The sequence below is a fragment of the Megalobrama amblycephala genome, linkage group LG22 (assembly GCF_018812025.1).
Source record: "Megalobrama amblycephala isolate DHTTF-2021 linkage group LG22, ASM1881202v1, whole genome shotgun sequence".
Taxonomy (NCBI): Eukaryota; Metazoa; Chordata; class Actinopteri; order Cypriniformes; family Xenocyprididae; genus Megalobrama; species Megalobrama amblycephala.
This window is the reverse complement of record NC_063065.1, coordinates 16,633,242-16,654,997: the sequence shown is the minus strand read 5'-3', so window position 1 is coordinate 16,654,997 and position 21,756 is coordinate 16,633,242. Positions and strand designations below refer to the sequence as shown.

At 37.2% G+C, this 21,756-nt stretch overlaps 1 protein-coding gene across 4 annotated transcripts in view; it reads right to left on the bottom strand.

Annotated features, from left to right (window-relative positions):
- The window catches only part of neto1l (neuropilin (NRP) and tolloid (TLL)-like 1, like), a 116,155-nt gene extending 97,835 nt beyond the window's left edge, over positions 1-18,320 (bottom strand). For 3 of the 4 annotated variants that reach the window (XM_048174688.1, XM_048174690.1, XM_048174691.1), the window contains exons 1-4: positions 16,999-18,320; positions 15,899-15,952; positions 15,678-15,812; positions 13,616-13,864 (exon numbers count right to left, since the gene is read on the bottom strand). In XM_048174688.1, the coding sequence (XP_048030645.1) occupies positions 13,616-13,864; positions 15,678-15,812; positions 15,899-15,952; positions 16,999-17,026 (466 nt within the window). In that variant the 5' untranslated portion in view covers positions 17,027-18,320. The remainder of the gene's footprint in view (positions 1-13,615; positions 13,865-15,677; positions 15,813-15,898; positions 15,953-16,998) is intronic. The other variant, XM_048174689.1, reaches the window with a different exon arrangement.
- Between the last annotated feature and the right edge of the window lie 3,436 nt (positions 18,321-21,756).

Here is a 21,756-nt window from a genome sequence, read left to right as displayed (position 1 = left end):
TCGCCCTGGCTTACCAAGCTCAGGGCGTGCCCTGCCCGCTCAGGTTGTATGCTCACTCCACGAGAGGTGTCGCATCCTCCTGGGCGCTGGCTCGTGGCGCCTCGCTGACAGACATTTGTAGAGCTGCGGGCTGGGCGACACCTAACACGTTCGCTAGATACTATAGCCTTCGTGTCGAGCCGGTCTCCTCCCGTGTTCTCGCCACAGGTCAGAGGCACGGAGAGGCCCCGGCTTAGTGTCAGCTTGCTGCGCTACATGCGCTTCTTTTCTCCAGAGAGTCCCTACAAGGCAGACCCTGTCGAGTCCTCCGATATCCCTTCGGCAGCCGACGTGGCGGAGCGTCTGGCGCCAGGCCTATATTCCGTTGTATCCTTGAGAACCGGGTTTAGGCTGGGTTCCATATGTGTGACCCTACGGGGATCCCATATGGTTGGTTCCACGGTTGCTCCTAAACGAAGCCCGTGTCTTTCCCTCTGGGAGAACCTACCCTTCATCGGGTTGGAGTCACCCCAGCTCTTCCATATGTAGCACAGCCCTACAGGGTTAGTCCATATGTACTTCTCCACATAACTCCTTCGGGGAAGGATGTGGCTTCCGCAGCGTTCCTTTCCCAGCGAAAGGGTACGCTTCCCAGCGTTATCCAATAGTCTCACTGAAGGGGTTTTGGGGAACAGCAGTGATCGACCCTCTCTGTGTGTTAGCCCTGTCCCACCATCCTCAGGCAAGGGGGTTCAGGTGGCTTACAACAGAGCGCTGGAAGGGGGCAGCTCCTGTGGCGCTTTGGTAGGGATTCCTATTCGTCGGTCTGTCCGACGTACGTCGAACGTGACCGACTGAATGGGAACGTCTCGGTTACAAAGGTAACCCTCGTTCCCTGAAGGAGGGAACGGAGACGTACGTCCCGTCGCCACAGTCGCTGTACCCCGCTGATGCTGCCGCCTATCCGGTTCGGCTCCTCAGCGAAAACCTGAAGATGCAACGCACCTGCTGCTCATTATATACCTGCGCTGCGAGGCGAGCAGCTGATGCATATGATTGCATGCCAATGTGCATTGGCTCGTTTTAGTTACACTCGAAGTAGATTGGCCTCTCTAGCGAGATTCCTATTCGTCGGTCTGTCCGACGTACGTCTCCGTTCCCTCCTTCAGGGAACGAGGGTTACCTTTGTAACCGAGACGTTTCTGTGTATTTCACTGTGTATGTTGATGATAATGCAAGGAAGAGAGAGAGAGAGTTTATGGATAATATTTTAATGCACACTTGCACTGTGTTTGGTTAAGCTCTTACAGTGATTTTACAGTGAAAACAGATGTGTCACATTTTGTGTGAAGTACAATAAATGTTATAAAACTCATCGGTAAACTAGCTTGTACTAATATAGTGGATAAAAACAAGACAATATAAGTTATAACCGTAATTAACTAAACTACTTGTTCTATCTCCATGCAGCATATATTAGCAGTTTCTGACGTTATAGCACATCCTGACTGAATCCTGACACCGGAGAATGAGCTCTTGAAGCTCCGCCCTCTTAGGCAGAGCGCAGCAGCCCATTTTCATTTGAAGGGCTCACACTGAAATGGGGCGTTTTTGCTTACCCCCAAAAAGTGGCAATTTTAACATGCCAAAAAATTATCTGTGGGGTATTTTGAGCTAAAACTTCACATACACACTCTGGGGTGGGGACATCAGAGACTTATTTTACATCTTGTAAAAGGGGGAATAATAGGTCCCCTTTAAGATACAAAAGTAATTTTACAAATATTATTACATTTTTGGGGAGTCTAGCCACAAGACTTTTCAACTTGAACTAACCTCACCTTGCCATAAAAAGGTCAAATTATTTGATATTTATGCAATATTTTTGGAGACTTAATTACCTTCACACAAAGTCATGAGGGACTGATTTGGTGGACAAAAATGTTTTAAATATTAATAAGCAGTGAAGCATTTTTGTTAAAATATTTTTTTTGCAAAGAAATAAAATATCATGCTAAACAACTTAATGCAATGGCCTCTTCAGTCATTTTATTTTTAATTATTTTTTTCCTCATTATGATATTAGAACAGTTGTATCACTCTAACATTGACTTTATGCCCATCCAAAATATCAAAACTAATTTAAAAACACTCATCATATAAAAGCTGTATCCAAGTTCTTTAGAATACATTTATAGATATTCATACGCACACATGAGCAGGCCAAGATCATCAAAGCACAGCCAAAGTGCTTTTTTATTGTTCAGGGTGATGTTTTCAAAGATACATGATTTCATCTACAAGATTTTCTCATTCAGATTCCTCACTGTGTTTGCACTCCTCAAAAGAAATTTATGCTGCGCTGACTTTAGGTTCTTTCACAGTGGAAAACCCATGTTTTTTCCCCCCTTATACTCAACCACCCAGAGCAGAATCCATTTTCTAAAGGGAGCAGCATTACGTGTGCCTCTCTCTGATTTTTCATCATTGCAACATCTAAAGCGAAACACAAAGCATGCAATTTTCCACCCCAAGCTTCCAAGACATCATAATGGGTAATAAATGCTGTCATATTAAAGTGCACAATTCACATGTTCTACGTCTACACAAAACATTTGTACAAGTTTTCTGCAATTCTGGGACATTATTGAGGCATGCTATAAAAGTTGTGCACAATTAGAACAGATACTTGTTTACCTTCCTTCAGCTATTACCAGTAATGCAAAATCTACATTAATTTGTTACTCTGCCTTCATTTGTTTAGTTTCTCGGCTAATTACCATTCCCTACACTTAACTTTAATAGAGGGGAGGATGTGAACCATCTTGAAATAATAATGACTGATTATTGTTCCTCAAGATGAAATTTTGCTATGTCAAGGACTTCAGTAAATCTATTCAACCTTCCAGAGCCTGAAATGTCGATTGCACAGAGGACTTGTCCATTCCAACACTTTATCGGGCCTGAGAAAATAAGGTAGATGGTGGTGAAATGTGGCCACCTGAATGTCCCCAAAGTTCATTCCATGAGTTCAATTTTCAATTTTTCGGTTTGAATCCATCACGCTATATCCAATAATACAGTGCAGTCCTTGTGCACAGAGGAGCCATATATCCAGCTCCCTTTTCTAATCTCAGATGTCGTTAGAATGATTTAAATTCAATACGATCTCGAGTCCACAAATTAGAAGATTAAATATCTCCACTACATCATGGCCTTATCAGAATTATTGGACTTGGGATTAGTTATTTCTGGTTTTGCTACATCCTCTACATGTGCAAATAGAGTTGAATATTATTTGTTATGACCAAGAAGCATGCAGTTATGAGTGCTGTGAATGCTAATCATATTTGAGTGAGTATACAACAACATGCACAGCATAGCAAATGCAATTATATGAAAGATTAAAATACAGACATGAGACACTTGTACTAAAGAGGTCATGAAAAATATATATTTCTTTGATTCTTGTTAAAAGTTCAATTTTAATATTTCAACAAACTGAAAGTTTCAGATCAACAGTGTGACTGTGAGTGTGTTATTGCTTTTATACACAGTTCAATAAACAAGAAGTTAATATAACTTACTTTATTTTAGACACATAATGCCAGTCTGTTTTTGCTCTGTCAGTGAAAACAATTCCAAACAATCAGATTGTTGTTGCATCTCAGAGAAACACACAACAGTATTGTTTTTATTTTCCGAATGAATATGTGTTTTCGAACCAACTGGCTAAGTGAATGATTCAATGACTCATGAATAAATACACATGCTTGTTTCATTCTTGAATGAATCAGTGGATTGAACAAATCATTTAAATTAATGATTTCGTGATTCTTTTATAAAAACAGTCACTTGTCACCACCTACTTGGTGTATCGATATATATCCTGCAGAAAGAATAGCTGAAAAATCACCACCACTATACACTGTACACGGCCAAATAAGACCAGTAATTAACGAATGTCTCTGCTGGAATACATGCATGGCATTTTTGATCAGTTTTGAATGTTTTTTATTTTATTAGTGAGCATGCTGTGATGGTTGCGAGACCTGTTAATTACTGGTCTTGTATTTGGCTGTATATCTGTCAACAGTTGCGCTTTGGAAGTTAAAATTAGCTGTTTATGACTTCAGGGCTCATGTAACGCCTCAGTGCAGTGAAAATCAAGCCACACCAGCAGCAGGGCAATCGGGTCTTGTTAGAGCAGAGGCGATAATAATGACCGGGATCTGCAATCATAATTTGTGTCAAATCCTGGATTTTATGCACTGATAATGGTGGATATCTACAGAAGGCCAAATGTCCAATCAATCTCTTGGAAAAGGGTTGTTTACACTCAATTTGAACAAAGCCCTAATGTAAAACAGCTTTTTGGTATCACAGCCCCTCCATTCCAAAACAAAGGCTTTGTCCAGGTATTATAATCTAACTTGTTCCTCCCAAACCAAAATATCCCCATAAATTACCTCTTTAAAGGGATAGTTCACTCAAAAATGAAATTTTTGTAATTTATTCATTTTCATGCTGTTCCAAATATGTGACTTTGGACCACAAAACTAGTCATAAGTCACATGGGTATATTTGTAGCAATAGCCAACAATACATTGTATGGGTCAAAATTAGCGATTTTTCTTTTATGCCAAAAATCATTATGATATTAAATAAAGATCATGTTCCATGAAGATATTTAGTGAATTTCCCACCATAAATATATCAAAAATTTATTTTTGTGAATGGAAATGCATTGCTAAGGACTTCATTTGGACAATTTTTTATTATTTTGATTTTGATCTTTTTTTTTTTTGCACCCTCAGATTCCAGATTTTAAACAGTTGTATCTTGGTCAAATATTGTCCCTAACAAACCATACATCAATGGAAAGCTTAATTATTCAGCTTTCAGATGATATTTATAAATCTCAATTTCAAAAAATTGACCCTTATGACTGGTTTTGTGGTCCAGTGTCACATATATGCACCATTACTAATTACATTAATGTTTAAACAGAAATTTGACTAGTCTAACAAATCCTCAGAGGACAGTCAAGAAAGTCTGTACATGCCATCCATTTGAATGAATGCCACTGAAAAATATGCATGATGTATTTATATATGCGATGTACTTGCCTTGCATTATGATCATTGTACATTCAAATTAAAGGAATAGTTCACCCAAAAATGAAAATTTGATGTTTATCTGCTTACCCCCAGGGCATCCAAGATGTAGGTGACTTTGTTTCTTCAGTAGAACACAAATTATGATTTTTAACTCCAACCATTGTGGTCTGTCAGTCGTATAATGCATAATAAGAGTAAAAAAAACATGCACAGACAAATCCAAATTGAACCCTGCGGATAATGATGACACACTGATGTCCTAAGACACGAAACAATCAGTTTTTTGTGAGAAAACGAACAGTATTTACATAATTTTTTACCTCTTAAACACCACTATGTCCAACTGCCCTGCACATCCGGCTAGTGAGGTCTGAACGCGCTCCGACAACGGAAGTGATCTCTTGCACTCATTGAAGCAAAGCGCGAGAGATCACTTCCGTCATCAGAACGTGTTTTCTGACCTCACCAACCTGATGTGGAGGGCAGTTGGACATAGTAGTCATAGTGGACACAGACATCAATGTGTCGTCACGAGCCGCAGGGTTCAATTTGGATTTGTCTGTGCATGTTTTTTTTACTCTTATAGACGAAGTTCCCATTGACACGCATTATATGACTGACAGACCGCAACGGTTGGAGTTAAAAATCATCATTTGTGTTCTACTGATGAAACAAAGTCACCTACATCTTGGATGCCCTGGGGGTAAGCAGATAAACATCAAATTTTCATTTTTGGGTGAATTATCCCTTTAAGCATTAACTTAACATTAACCTACACATTTATTAAAAGTAGGTCCAATGTTGACTAGCAGCAACGTTTAGTTGACTAGTCGACTTGTCTCGCACATCCCTAGCTCCAAACAGATATTTTGAAGATTTTTCCATTTAGCTTTCATTTATTTTATGTATATTTTTGCCAAGGTTTCTTATTTCCATTTAAGCTTAAATTTTTCATCCAATATTTATATTTTATTTTATTTCAGCCATATTTCAATTAACAAAATTTTTATACTTCTAGTATTTGTTAACAATAGCAACACTGTGAGTGAGTAAATGACCGAATTTCATTTTTGGGCGAACTATGCCTTTAATATCCATCAGGTCACCGTATTATGTGACAGCAAAAAACATACAACACAAAACATCAGAAGGCACAGAGCTATATTTCTTAATTGGTCCTGACTGTGTTTCGACATTTGGATCTAAGGGACCGCTCTCAGCTCCTGCATTCAACTCCAATTCCTTTCCCTTGCATTCGACAAAGCTATTGAAAATGAAAAGAGGAAAAGGCCACATGAGGCTTCCCCAAACAAGGTTATTAAATGGCCACTGGATCAAAAAAGCGGTCCCTGAAATGCTTTTTAGTCCATCTTGTTTTTCTTATTACTGCTGCGTCTGTTTACAGCTGGGACAAAGGCTTCAAACAGCTAGTGGCCTGGGGAAAGACACATGAGGGGAACAGCTCTCCCTGTTATTTAACCCAGCCAGATCTTGTCTGGTAACACAGCTTTATCTCTTGGAAAAGAGGAGGGGTAATAAGGTCAGTAAAGCCCAGAAGACAAGAAAGTGAGACTCAGGAGAATGAGCGTGTGAGTTTTCTAGATAGTGAGAAGGAGAGACGGATGGACAAAGGGAAGCAAAGAGACAAATGAAACAACCACAAAGTAGGGCTGCACGATTTGGGGAAAATGTCATATTGCGATTATTGAGGTCAATATTGCGATTGCGATTTGCGATAGCGATATAATAAACAAATAGTATCATGAGTCATCTTGCTTGGTTCTCAATGAAAATACACACACAGATTACTGATAATGCTGAAATGTGTATTTCTCAACTCAAACTAGCAACAACAGCAAACAAATGCACAACGTTTTCAAATTAAAATATTTTTATGAAATTAAATAACATCTTTGCATTACTGCAAACTTGTTATAATCCCATGTAAGATATTTGTTTCTTTACTAATCTGTAGTGGTTCAACGGATCACAAAACTCATGGTTCGGATCACATCACGGTTATGACGTCACAGATCGGATCATTTTTCGGATCAGCACAAAAAAAAAAAAAAAATTGGATGGGGGTAACTTAACTTTGCATTTATTACTTAGCCCACTTAAACTATTCTGATACCATAGCATAAACTGCTAGCCTAAATAATACATTATTAAAGGCAAGTGAACAGACTGTAAAAAGAACAAATACTGTACACCAATTACAACAAGCATAGATAAATACTACATAAAGTTACAAATAAAGTATAAGGTCTAACTGTAGTATTAATTTTCATGCACAGAAATGTAATAATTAAATGTAAAATGACACTGTTCATTGTATAAATTCAATATAGATTAATATTTGTTAAAGCTGTGTTTTGTTGTTTGATTTACATGACAGACAACAGCAGGTATTTATAGGTTGCTGTCACTTTAAGAGTAAGACCCCATGCACGCACACATCGGACAGATATACATCCGAATTCTCACCTCGTTCAATTAAGACATAACTGAATGTGTTTACATGAATACTTGCTGAGAGGGGTATTTTGACTGACATAATGCGTGTATGTGACCATCCAAGTGCACTGAGGACGCGAAAGAGAAATCAATTTGGAGTTCGCGAGCTCTCTCTCTCTCTCTCTCTCTCTCTCTCTCTGTGCGCGCCAGCCTTGTATGTATGTGCGTCATGTGCGCACCGATAACAGCGCTGCGTGCGATACCGAATTAAATCCCGTTTCCTCTTCAACCACTACTAATCTGGGTTTCTAATCTTATAGCCAAAATATCGCCATATAACAGAGGTAGCGTTTTTTCTTGCCACCAGTTCAGTGACCGTTTGCTCCGCATCCATCTTTACCCGTTCTCTGCGCTGCACACTGGAAAAGTCATGACCGTGCGCGCCACACATGCCACTGCCTAAACTGAAACTGACTGGTCTTCTTTTTATTAGCGGTGTATAAAATGGGCAAACAGCTCTCAGATAATGGGTTGTTGTGTCCACACATGTATTTTTTATTTTTTTATTTATTTATTAACTTAATATTTTATTTCATAAAATCGCAGCATTTTGCGTCATATAATCGCACAAGCTTGACATCGATTGCACGATATGATTAATCGTGCAGCTCTACCACAAAGTGTCCTGCTTTTACTGCTTAATCCAGTTAGGTATATAGTAGGGTTATGAGAGGAAGTGACATCACAATGCACAGTCTTTCAGCAGACAGCAAGATCTGACTGCTGGAATGAACTCATACAACGTCTGCATGATAATTGCATCTGAATGCTGTGAGCGACTGCACACAATTTTTATTTTCACACGATATCAGGAAGTAATTACACACAGTGTGAACATCATTCTACTTCTTAAATCACTGAGCCATCCAGCAATGGATTATACCATGCATCTGCAATTTCAGATGAAACTAACCTTGAGTAAAAACACCTTTAATTACTTTATAACCAAACTGTGAAACTCAAGCATTAAAACCATGTGATGTTCGAATATCCTACATACAACTGGATGCTTGTTGCCCAGGTTCAAGATTTACAGCGGTCTTACAGCACCTTCTGACCAATAATTTTTCCTTATCATTTTAGAGAGACATTTAATTGCTTTCAATCTGAGTTCATTATGTAATTGACTTTTCGAAGGCATTATTAGTTTTAATTAGGGATATAAATCATGAGGAATTTAGGTTTGCAATTCTTCTAAGTGAGTCTGGTAACATTAACGATTCTTTTGAGAAGGGATAGTTGCACGTCCTGATATTGCTGAGTTAGATGCGTTCCTGGGTCAACATATTTTGTTGATCCTGGAACAACATTCTAGTCTGAAAATTTAGTCTTAACCCTATTCCTAGCCCTAAACCTAACCCTACCCATAAGTTATCCCAAAAATTAGAGGGAAATGATAGATGAATAACACTGATGTAGAAGCTCAATTCATGATTTTAAGCCTAAATCTGTAAACTTGTCCCTCAAATCTGATTGGTTGATTTTAATGTTGTTCCAGGATCAACAAAAATGTTGACCCAGGAACATGTTGAACTCAGCAATATCAGGTTATGCGGGATAAGTTCACCCCAAAATAAAAATGTAGCCATTATTTACTCATCCTGGTGTTGTTCTAATGGTTTCTTTTACAGACTGCAAAAGGATAAAATAAAAAAATAAAAATGTCCTGCTCGCACTCATCAATATAATGGCAGTGAATAGGAACCAGCTTCGAGCTTTGAAGAAGAAGATGCAAATGATTCAATATAACTCGTGCTGTATTTTCCAAGTATTCTGAGGGTGTATGATAGGGAAAAAGATGCAAACGTATCACAGAATGATTCTATATGACTTGAGCTGTATTTTCCAATTATTCTGAGTGCATATGACCGGGTGTATGGGAAAAAAAAGAAAAAAAAGAGAAATTTTAATTATTATTTAGCATAAATCTTGACCATTGGTCTGCTGTGCATGTTCATGATAGAAAAGCAAAGCACCCAAGAAAAGCACACAAGTGTACCATTTACAAAAATTAAGCTGAATCAAAACAGTACACAAAACACAGCGCCTAGAAAAATTGAAAATATACATGTGCTTTCTTCTCTGAGGTGAATATCTCTGGACCGGAACTCCGATGACAGTTGGAATGACAGTTCACAGATGTGAATGCAAGAACTCGCTTTGTTGTTGCGTCAACTGGAACAAGATATTTACCTCAAATAAGAGTGTGTGCAAAACGGTGCGCTTGTGTGTCAGTGATATTTTGCAACTTTTTCTTTAAAGCTTGAATCTAGTTCCTATTGACTGCCATTATATAGACAAGCGTGAGCAGGACTGTTTTTTTTTTTTTTTTTTTTTTTTTTAATTTCTCCTTGAAAAATAAAGAAAAATATGGCATTAGAACAACACCAGTGTGAGCAAATAATGACTGAATTTTCATTTTCAGGTGGTCTATCCCTTTAGGCAAGACACCCCAGGGTACAAAAAAACAAAAACTAATAGATATCAACATACTTTTTTTTTTTTTTTTTTGCAATACAAGTTTTCTGAAATGTTATGTTTAAATATGCAAATACAGCATTATCTAATTAAGGATGCACTAATGCATAAATTTCTAGAACAAAAATCTTTTTTTTTTTTTTTTAAGGAATAAAATGTATAAAATCAGTCAAATTAAATATGAACAAACCCCTTTGTAAAAACCTTCAGAATATAGATAGGAATAAAAATGTAAGGTTTGGTGTATGTAAGTGCTTTAAACAGCCTTTAAAGGCAGATATGTACTGAAATTGACATCTACAGAGGCAAGTGCTATAAAAGATAAAAGATTAAAGCTGTATTTTGGTTGTTTTCTTTCCACTAGTCTGAAAAAAACACTTTGTGAAAAGCCAAAAAGCTCAAAATCTCAAAATTGACAGATGCATTAAAAAAACAAACAACAGATGCAAGTAGTGTCTTGCCTTATGAACAACATACTGTATTAGCCTTTGATGTTTTGCTGTTCAGTAAGTGAGTCAGATCAGTCAGAATACATTGGTCAAGCTTTATTTTTTTTATTCACTAAAAAAAGAATTGGGTCATAAGTGTCATTCTCTTAAGAATCAGACTGCGGTCGTCACACTGTTTGTTTTTGATCCAATATGGAACCAATTCACTATTTTGATCTACTAACCAGCCAGCTCATAAGAGTCATTAAAGGGATAGTTCACCCAAAAATGAAAATTTGGTGTTTATCTGCTTACCCCCAGAGCATCCAAGATGTAGGTGTCTTTGTTTCTTCAGTAGAACACAAATGATGATTTTTAACTGCAACCGCTGCCGTCTGTCAGTGGTATAATGCAAGTCAGCAGGAACTTGGACTATAAGAGTAAATAAAACACGACAGACAAATCCAAATTAAACCCTGCGGCTCGTGGCGACACACTGATGTCTTAAGACACGAAACGATCGGTTTGTGCGAGAAACCGAACAGTATTTATATCATTTTTTACCTCTAATACACCACTATGTCCAACGGCATTCATCACTCGATTCGTTTGGTCTGATCGCGCTCTGACAGCGGTAGTGATGTCTCACACTCATTGAAGTATATGCGTGAGACATCACTGCCGCTGTCAGAGCTCGATCAGAGCGCGATCTCTTATAGTCCAAGTTCCCATTGACTTGCATTATACCAGAACAGACGGCAGCGGTTGCAGTTAAAAATCATCATTTGTGTTCTACTGAAGAAACAAAGACACCTTCATCTTGGATGCGCTGGGGGTAAGCAGATAAACATCAAATTTTCATTTTTGGGTGAACTATCCATTTAACATCATTCACATCAAAAGTGGACTTCATTGGTGACGCTGTATGTTTTTAATTGAAAAGAACCAGCATTAACTCAGGACTTCACTGGTCACACTAAAGGTTCTGCACTGATATTATCTGACGCCAGGAACAGTATTTAGTTTGGTTTAGTACAGTATTTTGTCCACAAGAATGTGTGAGAACTGTTAACGGCAACAATTGTCATGGAAACATTTGTGACACTGGACCACAAAACCAGTCATAAGTCGCATGGGTATATTTGTAGCAATAGCCAACAATACATCAATCGATTTTTCTTTTATGCCAAAAATCATTAGGATATTAAGTAAATATGTTCCATGTAAATTTCCTACCGTAAATCTAACTTTAAAGGTGAGTTTCTCAATATTTCGATTTTTTTTGCACCCTCAGATTCCAGATTTTCAAATAGTTGTATCTCGGCCAAGTATTGTCCTATCCTAACAAACCATACATCAACAGATGATATATAAATCTCAGTTTCAAAAAATTGACCCTTATAACTGGCTTTGTGGTCCAGGGTCACAATTAGGTATTCCAGTAATTTTTAAACAATGATTCACGGTTTCCAAACCTTATTTATACTGACTTGTCCAGGCCTCGAATCACACATTTAAACTGATTCCATTTCAAGTTGATCACATAGCTCTACACTAAAAAAAAAAAAAGTCTGAAGAACAGATCTGTAAGTCAGCTGCACTTTGACTGATATGATATGAAGCAAGCAAGTGCAGTCTTAATGAGGTCTGATACAGGGAATTTCAGAAGTTGCGCTACCAGAGCCCATAAAAAGCATGATGAAAAAACAGTAGACTAAATTCCTCCTCTCTCATACGGCAGACTGATACATATTTGATTGAGTGGTATTTTTGTGATAATAGGAAGCATAAATTTTGAGCTAAATACAGTAATGTTCCTTTCTGTAGTGATAAAATGTGAAAAATACTACGGAAGTTGAATACATGCAGTTTCAATCCTTCCCCATTCCCTGCTTTTCATTCATCTGTTGTACCTTCTGCATTAGCATGTGTTACCATTGGCTGCAGCAGAGCAGATGCACTCTCCACTTTTTTGGGGGAACATCAAGGGAAGTGAATTCAGGGACTTTTATCTCCTTAATTATGTAAATTATATGCCACTGATATTGCTTATCAAGACTAGAGGAAGCTGTGTTTCTTCCCTGGCAAGTTGCGAAGCGAGAGCATGAATCCATTCACGCTGAACAGTTTCTCCAAACTTGGCGAAGGAATTTCCTCCTTATTCACAAAAGGATGGAAAAAAAAAATCCTCGGCTCATAACTCATTTCTCAGATACGACTCTAAATCAGTGCTGCCTTCAATTGTGTGCTACTTTCTCTTGCACCCAGTGCCACAGCTGTGTAATTCATCTGCAAGGCCCTTAAAGCTCGACCGCTCTGAAATTCTTCAGCATTTACAACTTTAGTTGCAGCTTTATTCAAATATTGCTTTTAGCATTCTTCGCACAATATCTATCACTGTTCAATTTGCACACCATTTACGCAAACATTTCTCACTTGAACTCAGGTACAGTATTACTTGCCGCTCACTTCAGAGATTCAATTTTAAATCAAAGCAAATGATCAGAAAGCAGTGAAATGTAACACCCTGAGAATGAGACGTCTGATAAAAATCAACCATTTTGCAATGTGCTACATATTTTCAAAGGATTCCTTTGAGGGTATGTGAAATCAATTATATGCGGAATGATGTAGTTGTTACCACTTAGCATCTTATTGGCAATTTTTAACATCTGAAGCAGGTCCTGGGAAGGACTGTCAGCATTCATTGTGGTACTAAGAACTGATCAAGGTAAACAATTTAAAAAGGTTTAGATGAATTAGAACATACAGGCTCTTCTTTATTGCAATAGAATGACTAATAAAATCAATTGCAGATTAGGATCATTGACAGAACCAACATGGACCCACAATAATTGCTATATGAATCAGCGGCTTGGATTTTGAAGAGTATAGTTACTGATTGCATCAGGAATTCAAGTCGACATGCAGGGGATCACAATAACCCGAGGTTACTGAGGATACTCCAAACCGGTCCCAGAACTCTTAAAGACCATCAAGCAAAGCCAAAAACTCACTGGTGTGATAATTAATCAATCTTTCACAATCGTAAACATTACTGACGCTGCATAAAGAAGCATAAAACATATGTACCTGCTGTGAAATTGTAGCTCGCAGAAAATCCCATGGCTTCCAATTCACCATCCGCAACAAATTTTATCCATAGGTAGCGGCCGCTCGATCTGATATATGGAGGGCTTTGCTGGCCGCAGTAGCGTCCAATTATTGGAGAAAAGCCAAAGGGCCCGTCCCGGACTTCAATATGGTCAAATTTACATTCCCATGAAGGCTCTATTGAATACTTTTCATCAAAGAAAAGATCAATGCATTGTCTCGGGGGAGCTGCAAAGGGGAAAAAAATTCATGAAGACTGACAGCTGTAATTTATGATAGATGATGTCATATATCCAACATACTCTCTTGGCAATACATAACTATATTACGTTTTGGCAAATTGGTGGCTAATTCTTATGAATTTGTACAATCTAATTCATGCCTTTTTGCACTGCTTATGCCACTCTAATAGTTAGGTTTAGGGTGGAACTTAAAGGGTTAGTTCAACCAAAAATTTAAATTCTGTCATTAATTACTCACCCTCATGTCATTTCACACCCGTAAGACTTTAGTTCATCTTCAGAACACAAGTTAAGATATTTTTGATAAAATCAGTGAGGCCTCCATTGACAGCAAGATAATTAACACTTTCAATGCCCAGAAAGATACTAAAGACATATTTAAACAGTTCATGTGACTACAGTGGTTCAACCTTAATGTTATGAAGCAACGAGAATACTTTTTGCATGCCAAAACAAGACTTTATTCAACAATATCTAGTGATGGGACTGCTTCATGAAGCTTTACGAATCTTTTGTTTCGAATCAGTTGTTCGGAGCGTGTATTAAACTGCCAAAGTCACGTGACTTCAGTAAACGAGGCTTCGTTGCATCATAAGGGTTTCAAATTTCAATGGTTCAAGTGACTTTGGCAGTTTGATACACATTCCTAACCACTGATTTGAAACAAAAGATTCGTAAAGCTTCGAAGCTTCATGAAGCAGTGTTTTGAAATCGCCCATCACTTGTTGACATGTTGAATAAAGTCTTGTTTTGGCATGCAAAAAGTATTCTCGTTACTTCATAACATTAAGGTTGAACCACTGTAGTCACATGAACTGTTTTAAATATGTCTTTAGTATCTTTCTGGGCATTGAAAGTGTTAATTATCTTGCTGTCAATGGAGGCCTCACTGAGCCATTGGATTTCATTAAAAAATATCTTAATTTGTGTTCCGAAGAAGAACGAAGGTCTTACTGGTGTGGAACGACATGAGGGTGAGTAATTAATGACAGAATTCTCATTTTTGGGTGAACTAACCCTTTATTGCTTGCGTTATTTCTAAAAATGTGTACGTTTGCGTACGAATCACACCATACAAATTCACAAGAAATTGCAACCTCGTTAAATTGTTACATTTTCTTATGAGATTGGGTTGGGTATGTCTGCCATTATTAGTACGCAAAGCAAGTTTCTGAGATCAAAGGTGCATGGATTGCAACCACATGCATTTATTGCTACTGGTAGACAAACCACAGTAACTTCACAGTCATAAGGAATGAAGACTGGGAATATATATACATAATTAAGAGAAATTAGCTCCAAAAAATTGAAGACCACATGGTTTTAACAGTTAGAGATAACAGATCTCATAACATTTGTAATCTTATTATGACAGTAAAAGATTATCACATATAAACCATCAGATTGCAAGACAATTGCTACTAGCTTCTTATTGCAATTTGATTATCAGCTAGCAGCAGCACTGCAGCATACAGTCCAATGGATGTGACTGACAGACAATCCTATTTTTTTTTTCTTTTCAATTTATAGCGATAATGTAACTGATGTTCAGATATTGAGAGATTGTTGATCCCTATAGATCCTTCTGTTATAAATGCAAACGAAACGCTAGTGTTTATTAGTATCATAATGGCGCTGCATAGGATTAACAATCAACTGATTGCTCCTGCATCTTTCACTGTGAGTGCCACTGCATTACTGAACAGTTCAAAACCCCCCACCATCACAGTGTCACGTGAAAGATTTGTTTGTGAGCTGCATTTACTATTCAAACAAGGGTGTTCTTTTTATTTTTGTACCTTCAATGATGTAGATGCATTCTCGCTCTGGGGGATATTTGTTTGGGTAATTGGGTGAGGTGAAAAGACCTCCCTCTGGTTCTTTCACCCAGGTTCCACACTGCCCTGCCGGCTGTACTCCTGAATTGTTTTTCACTGAGAGAGAGCAGTCAAATGTCAGAGATTGCCAGGAAACATGGAGATGGCGAGTGGGTGGGTATTCTGTGACAAAACATCATTACCTGCTTCCTTCTTTGTTGCCCCAGACAACCCAAGCATGAGAAGACCTGCAACAACTGTGACAAAAGATTTAAGATCAAAACAGCATAGAATCATATGGACTCATTATGAACATACAGCTGGACTGAATGATGTTGTTCCCACATATATTAATGTTGCACTAAATCACAAAACAGACAGAAATACTTTAAGGAATGTTTGAAAATCAGAGATCTGAAGCCTTATCCCTAAGGAATTTGGCATATACCTTGAAAAAGTTACTTGTACACTTATTTCTATTGGTTTTTAACAAAATACAAAATAAATAATTACATTCATTTATTTAGATCTTTATTTTGCATTCATTTTTCAGACTGATTAATTTGCTATGTATGTACTGTAAGTTTGGGAAACAATATGTATATATATATATATATATATATATATATATATATATATATATATATATATATATATATATATGGGACCCCCTTGAAAATGAGATGATACATCTCAGGGGGCTATCTTTACAATAAAATTCAAAAAATATATAAATTCAGCTTAAGCTAACTGTTTTGGAATATGTTAGCTGACTGGTTGACTATCTACAAACCACCTCAACCACCTTAAACTAGTATGACCAGCTGGTAGCCACTTTGTTTCTGTTCCTAGATGCTATGCTAACTTCAACTAGCTAATAACCAGTAAGGAGCATCTTGGGCAAGCTAGCTGTAGAAACCAGCTACAAAGAACCAAGTAAAAACCAGCCTAACAACTTTGGCTGGTTTGTTGCTGGTCCAAAATGGTTTACCAGCTAATGGACCAGCAAATCACAGCATAGACTAGCTAATAACCAATTTGCACCAGCTAGTGACCAGCTTAAGCTGAATTTCCCAGCAGGGAACAACATGTACGTGAGAAAATATGATATACTGAATGCTATATGATGCATATGCAGTTGCATCACTTACTTTAATTCTAAGCACAATAAATTATTTTAATCAGTTTACAATCATACACAAAGTTCCCAAGGGAATAAAGGACACACCGGTAAATGCAGATAGACCTCATTGTGTAAAATATAACAGAGAGAAGAGTGAAGTTAACCGGCAGCTGGACTCACCGTGAAGGAACCTGTTCCCATGTACCATGTCTATTCCTTTCACAAAGGGCTTTCTCAACTAATTCCATTTAGAGCGGAATACTTTCAGAAGAAAAGATGGATATTTGCAAAAAGAAAAAAGAAATCACAGCATGTCAACAGCCCTGAATTCATTTCACTATATTAATCAATGACAATGGAGATTCCAGCAGAGATCCACAACTATGCGTTAGTAGTTTCGTATAAAACCAGAAAAAGATGTAAACATTTCCATCCAAACGTTTCTAAACCCCTCTGGTGCTTCTGATGGATTAATAGGTCCGTCATTAGCTTTTCCTGATCGCTCCACCTTTCCAGAGTCACCACGAAAAGATTCATAAAAGGTTGGAAAATCTTCCATCCATCTCTAAGGAACACTTATCAGAATATCCTTTCCAATTCATTTTTCCATTGTTGAGCAAAACCAACTTCAACAAGAAAACTCACAGCGACAAGAAACGTGTTTGGAGCCTCATTCCAGTGTTTCCTCGGCAGTAAATGCAGTAGAAAATCCCGTTCCAGATTCCCTTCACATCAAAGAGTTAATTCATATCATCGCTCCTCTTCGGCTATACATTATTTTCAGTTCTTTAGCAGAGTTATGTCAACATGATGCGGCAGCACACGGAACTGTTCGTCATATTTCCACTAAAGATAATGCTGTAGATGATGTTCTTGAAGAGGCACCGCAAAGCCGGTCAGACTGCGGGATCCAATGAATCCAACACCTCACACGGCAGCACTAGAGCAAAATCAAGAGGGGTAAGCAGAAAAAAAAAACCTCTGTGTGAGGAAATAATACAAGCAAAGAGAATGATGTCTAGCCAGAACTACTATTACCACCTCCAGCATAAACTGCACCTGCAGTGCTGGATTGGCGAAGAGCATCTGCAGCCTGCGGACAATTGGAGTGAAGTAGCGAAGCATGCAGACACTATAAATTCATTCGAGGGTTTACACCGGGCTCGTGTGAGACAGCCAATCTCTTCCAGGAAAAATCACTCAGTTTATCTGGCTTTAAAAATGTTAACTTCATTCATCAATTAACTTGAAGCGATCTAAATATGGAGGAATCACTCGTGCTGCTTTCTCTCCAGTGAATGAATGTGCGCAGTGTTAAGCTATTAGTTAACATGAGTTTGTTTTTCACGTGAGAATGGTTCGTAGAGTAATATTGTGTGTGGAATAATGAATCCTTATTAAATTATATTTGAAACGAATAATAGACATCGCCCATATTTACCGCTGATAAAACCTTAACCACAGTATGAATATAATTTTCCAAACTAATAAGGTCTTTTTTCCCTGTAAAATAGGTATCTATCTATCTATCTATCTATCTATCTATCTATCTATCTATCTATCTATCTATCTATCTATCTATCTATCTATCTATCTAAACCCAACACATAAAAAAGTCAAAATCTTGCTTAAAATAGGATAAGAAAAATGTATTCTTTGAAAACAAAGTTTTGGTATAGATTACATTTCAATTTAACTACAAATAGAAAACTGTCAATTTTTCTACATATTTTTCTACAGATAGAATAGGCCTACATATATTATCCATAAATTACAAGGCAATTACTAAAATAATGACTGAAAGTTCATTTATGACAGAAAATCATAGATAAGCATACAGGTAAGTCCTATTCTTGCTGCACAGTATAAACAAAGCTATATGCAATAAATGACAGACTCATTTTTGTTGCCTAAAATAGTTGCATTGTCATCACAATATTTTGGCAACCTCTTCTCCATTTCATACCAGAAAGTACTTGAAAGTGCCATTAGACACAGAATTCGATTTTTTTTCATTGCCGTATTTGATTAAATGCTTCTTCAAAGTTATAAGCATCTGAAGTGATTTTATACTGTAAATATGCCTTTGCATTCATATTCCTTTCCCTGATGCAATAATTTCATCAACCATGTATTGTCAGAACATCAGTCTCCCTTACCTCTTCGGTTGTTATTTGGTCATTTTTGACCGGAAAATTTTACATCTTTTTTATTTTTATTTTTTTTTTTAGAAATTTTTACTTTATTGGAATGGTATGAAACTTGGTAAAGGTTTTGGCACTTGCTATGTGATCACACACACAAAAACATGGACATGATTCGAAAAGGTTAAATAGTCCTGAAAAAAGTAGTCACACTTGTATTGTTTGACCGCACTGGAAATGAATGAGAGATGAATTTCTTCTAGTGGAAACCTTTGGTAATGCGCCCAAAGGCAAACTAAATAATATCAATAAAGATATCAACCTCACATTTGGAGCACAACTTGTTTAGATTTATGGCTTTGATATTCTCACAGTTTTAGAGTAAAACATGTTTTGGAAAAAAAAAAAATTAAAAATAGTATTTTTATGCATTTTTCATAATAAGAAATTCCATAAGCTTTTTTTTTCTCTTTTTTTTTCACTTCAGCAATAATCTGCCAAGTGTCTTCATTAAAAAGAGACCAAACTTCAAGCTGCAGCAGGCACGTGCACAGGTAGGGCTCAACCTGTGCAGATCACATGCCCTTTTTGTCCTTACACTCCGAAGTGCCCTTTTTTTGGAGGTGTTTTATTTTATTTATTCATTTTCTTCAATAAATCAATGCTATTGGTAACCCTTTAAGCATGTCTGACTGATTTACAAATATATTTAGCCTAATAAAAGGTATTAAAAAGAGCTTGTGACAAAATCGTTTTGGTTCCGCTCAAACTGTCAGTCAAACCTCCTAACTCCGCCCCCTGAGTGCCGCGAACTGAAGTTCCACAGCAGAGCAGCTGAACGTCTTGCAACGGTAAATAAATATCTTGTTGTTTGAATAATTAGGCTACAAGTCGTTGTCTTTACGAAAGAAACACTAGTATGTCTATAAAGTTTCATATTTTATGCATTTGAGGCCTGAGACCGGCGGCGGTGAGAGAGAGAGAGGGGGCTAGCATTTGCCATCTAAGTTAGTCATAGCCAATAGCATACAAATAGCCTTAAATAGCCTGTGCATACAGTAGCATTACATCTTTTATAAATTGAGATTTTGGCCAAACGTATTTTACAACAGGAAAAACTGAGCGCTCATAACCTATTGATGATGACGTAGCCTAATGTGATGATGTTTTTGCACATTGCACATTTCCACACATATAATTGCATTTGACTTTGACACAAAGCGAGTGATCCTCGTCAGCTAGGTAAAATATATTTCTAAGAAATTTCTTATTTGATTTATGATGGCTATCTGCTGATACACTTAATTCATTAACATTTAATCATATTATATATGGTCACACAGTATGGTTAATGTTTACGATGTTAAGTATTTGCTATATATATATAGCAAATACTTGTGCCCTTTTTTATTTTCGGCACATGCCCCTCAAAAGGTCTGTGCACGGCCCTGAGCTGCAGTCCATAACTTTTTTGTTTGTTTGTTTAAAAATGATCCAAAATAAATTTTTGAGCAAGTACATAATCAGCCAGTGTTCAAAACTATCTCCTTACCTTAGCCTGATTAACAACGCTTGTAATAATGTTTTCTAAATAGAGTAGTTCTGGTAGGTTTCCGCGGGAAATTTGAGCATGTCACCATTTGTTTACATAAAGAAGGAGTCCCAGCATGTAGGCTATATGGAATGTGAGGATGCTACTGGTAGCGGATCATTTTTTTCTCACAGCAGCTATAATAATTAAACTTATCATTTTGATGGTGGATTGTAATCCAGTAAGGTCCAAATGACAATCATCAGGAGATCACAACTGGAGATTCACCTGTAATCAAAAGCAAAAGACTTCAGACTGCGAAGTGGCTACAGAAATTGAAATCTACAGGTAATGCTAATACACACTAAATACACATAGTCATGCAATGCTGGTAACATTAACAATTTGAGAACTAAGTATACCAATAATAATAATTTGCACGGTTTGGCGTGATCTTAGCTAATAAACGATCGTTTGATTTAATCACCATTGGCAGCACGGTTTATTGTAATGCTTTTTTTTCTCAGTTGGTCAGAACAAAAGTGGCAGATATATTACTTGTTCAGATGACTTTTTTCTGGTGAAAATTCTTATTTTGGTCATACTTCCAAGATGTAGAATCTGTGATTCCGAAGTACAGTATCCACACCGGTGCAGTGACTGACAGCAAAAATTAGATTCACCCGCGCTGAGGAGCCATGCCGATGCACAATCCACGTAAAAATGATAATTGCACAAATAACTGCAGTTGCAGGTTTCAAACAGAGATGGCGACAAAGAGGCAAAACTTACGGACTGCAGCTTTAAAGTGCTTCTTAAGTACTCAAAAGCATTCAAGCCTCAAACTTAACTTACTTAACTTACAGTAAGTGCTCCAAAGTATTCAATATTTATGACATTTTAAGTTGGGTCAGGTCTATTCTCAAAAAGTGGTTAAAAGTGTAATAAATGGATCAAAACTATTAAATAAATATAATTTAGAGCCATAAAATTCCCTAAAAATATATATAGTACATTCATTTCATAAAAAAATTGGTCATTTTTGTGTCATCACAGCACCAGAGGGTTAAGCATGCTAATGTGAAGTACACTGAAGACAGCTAATCTTTATTGAACATGAAAGTCAGCACAAAATCAAAGGCTTTTGTGTATACACAGACAGTCACGAATTGAGTTATTAGATGAAATTTCCCCTTTTCAATGATCAAAAAATGTTTAAGAACTCAGAAATTGCTGGCACAGTTTTTCAAGATTTGGATTTAG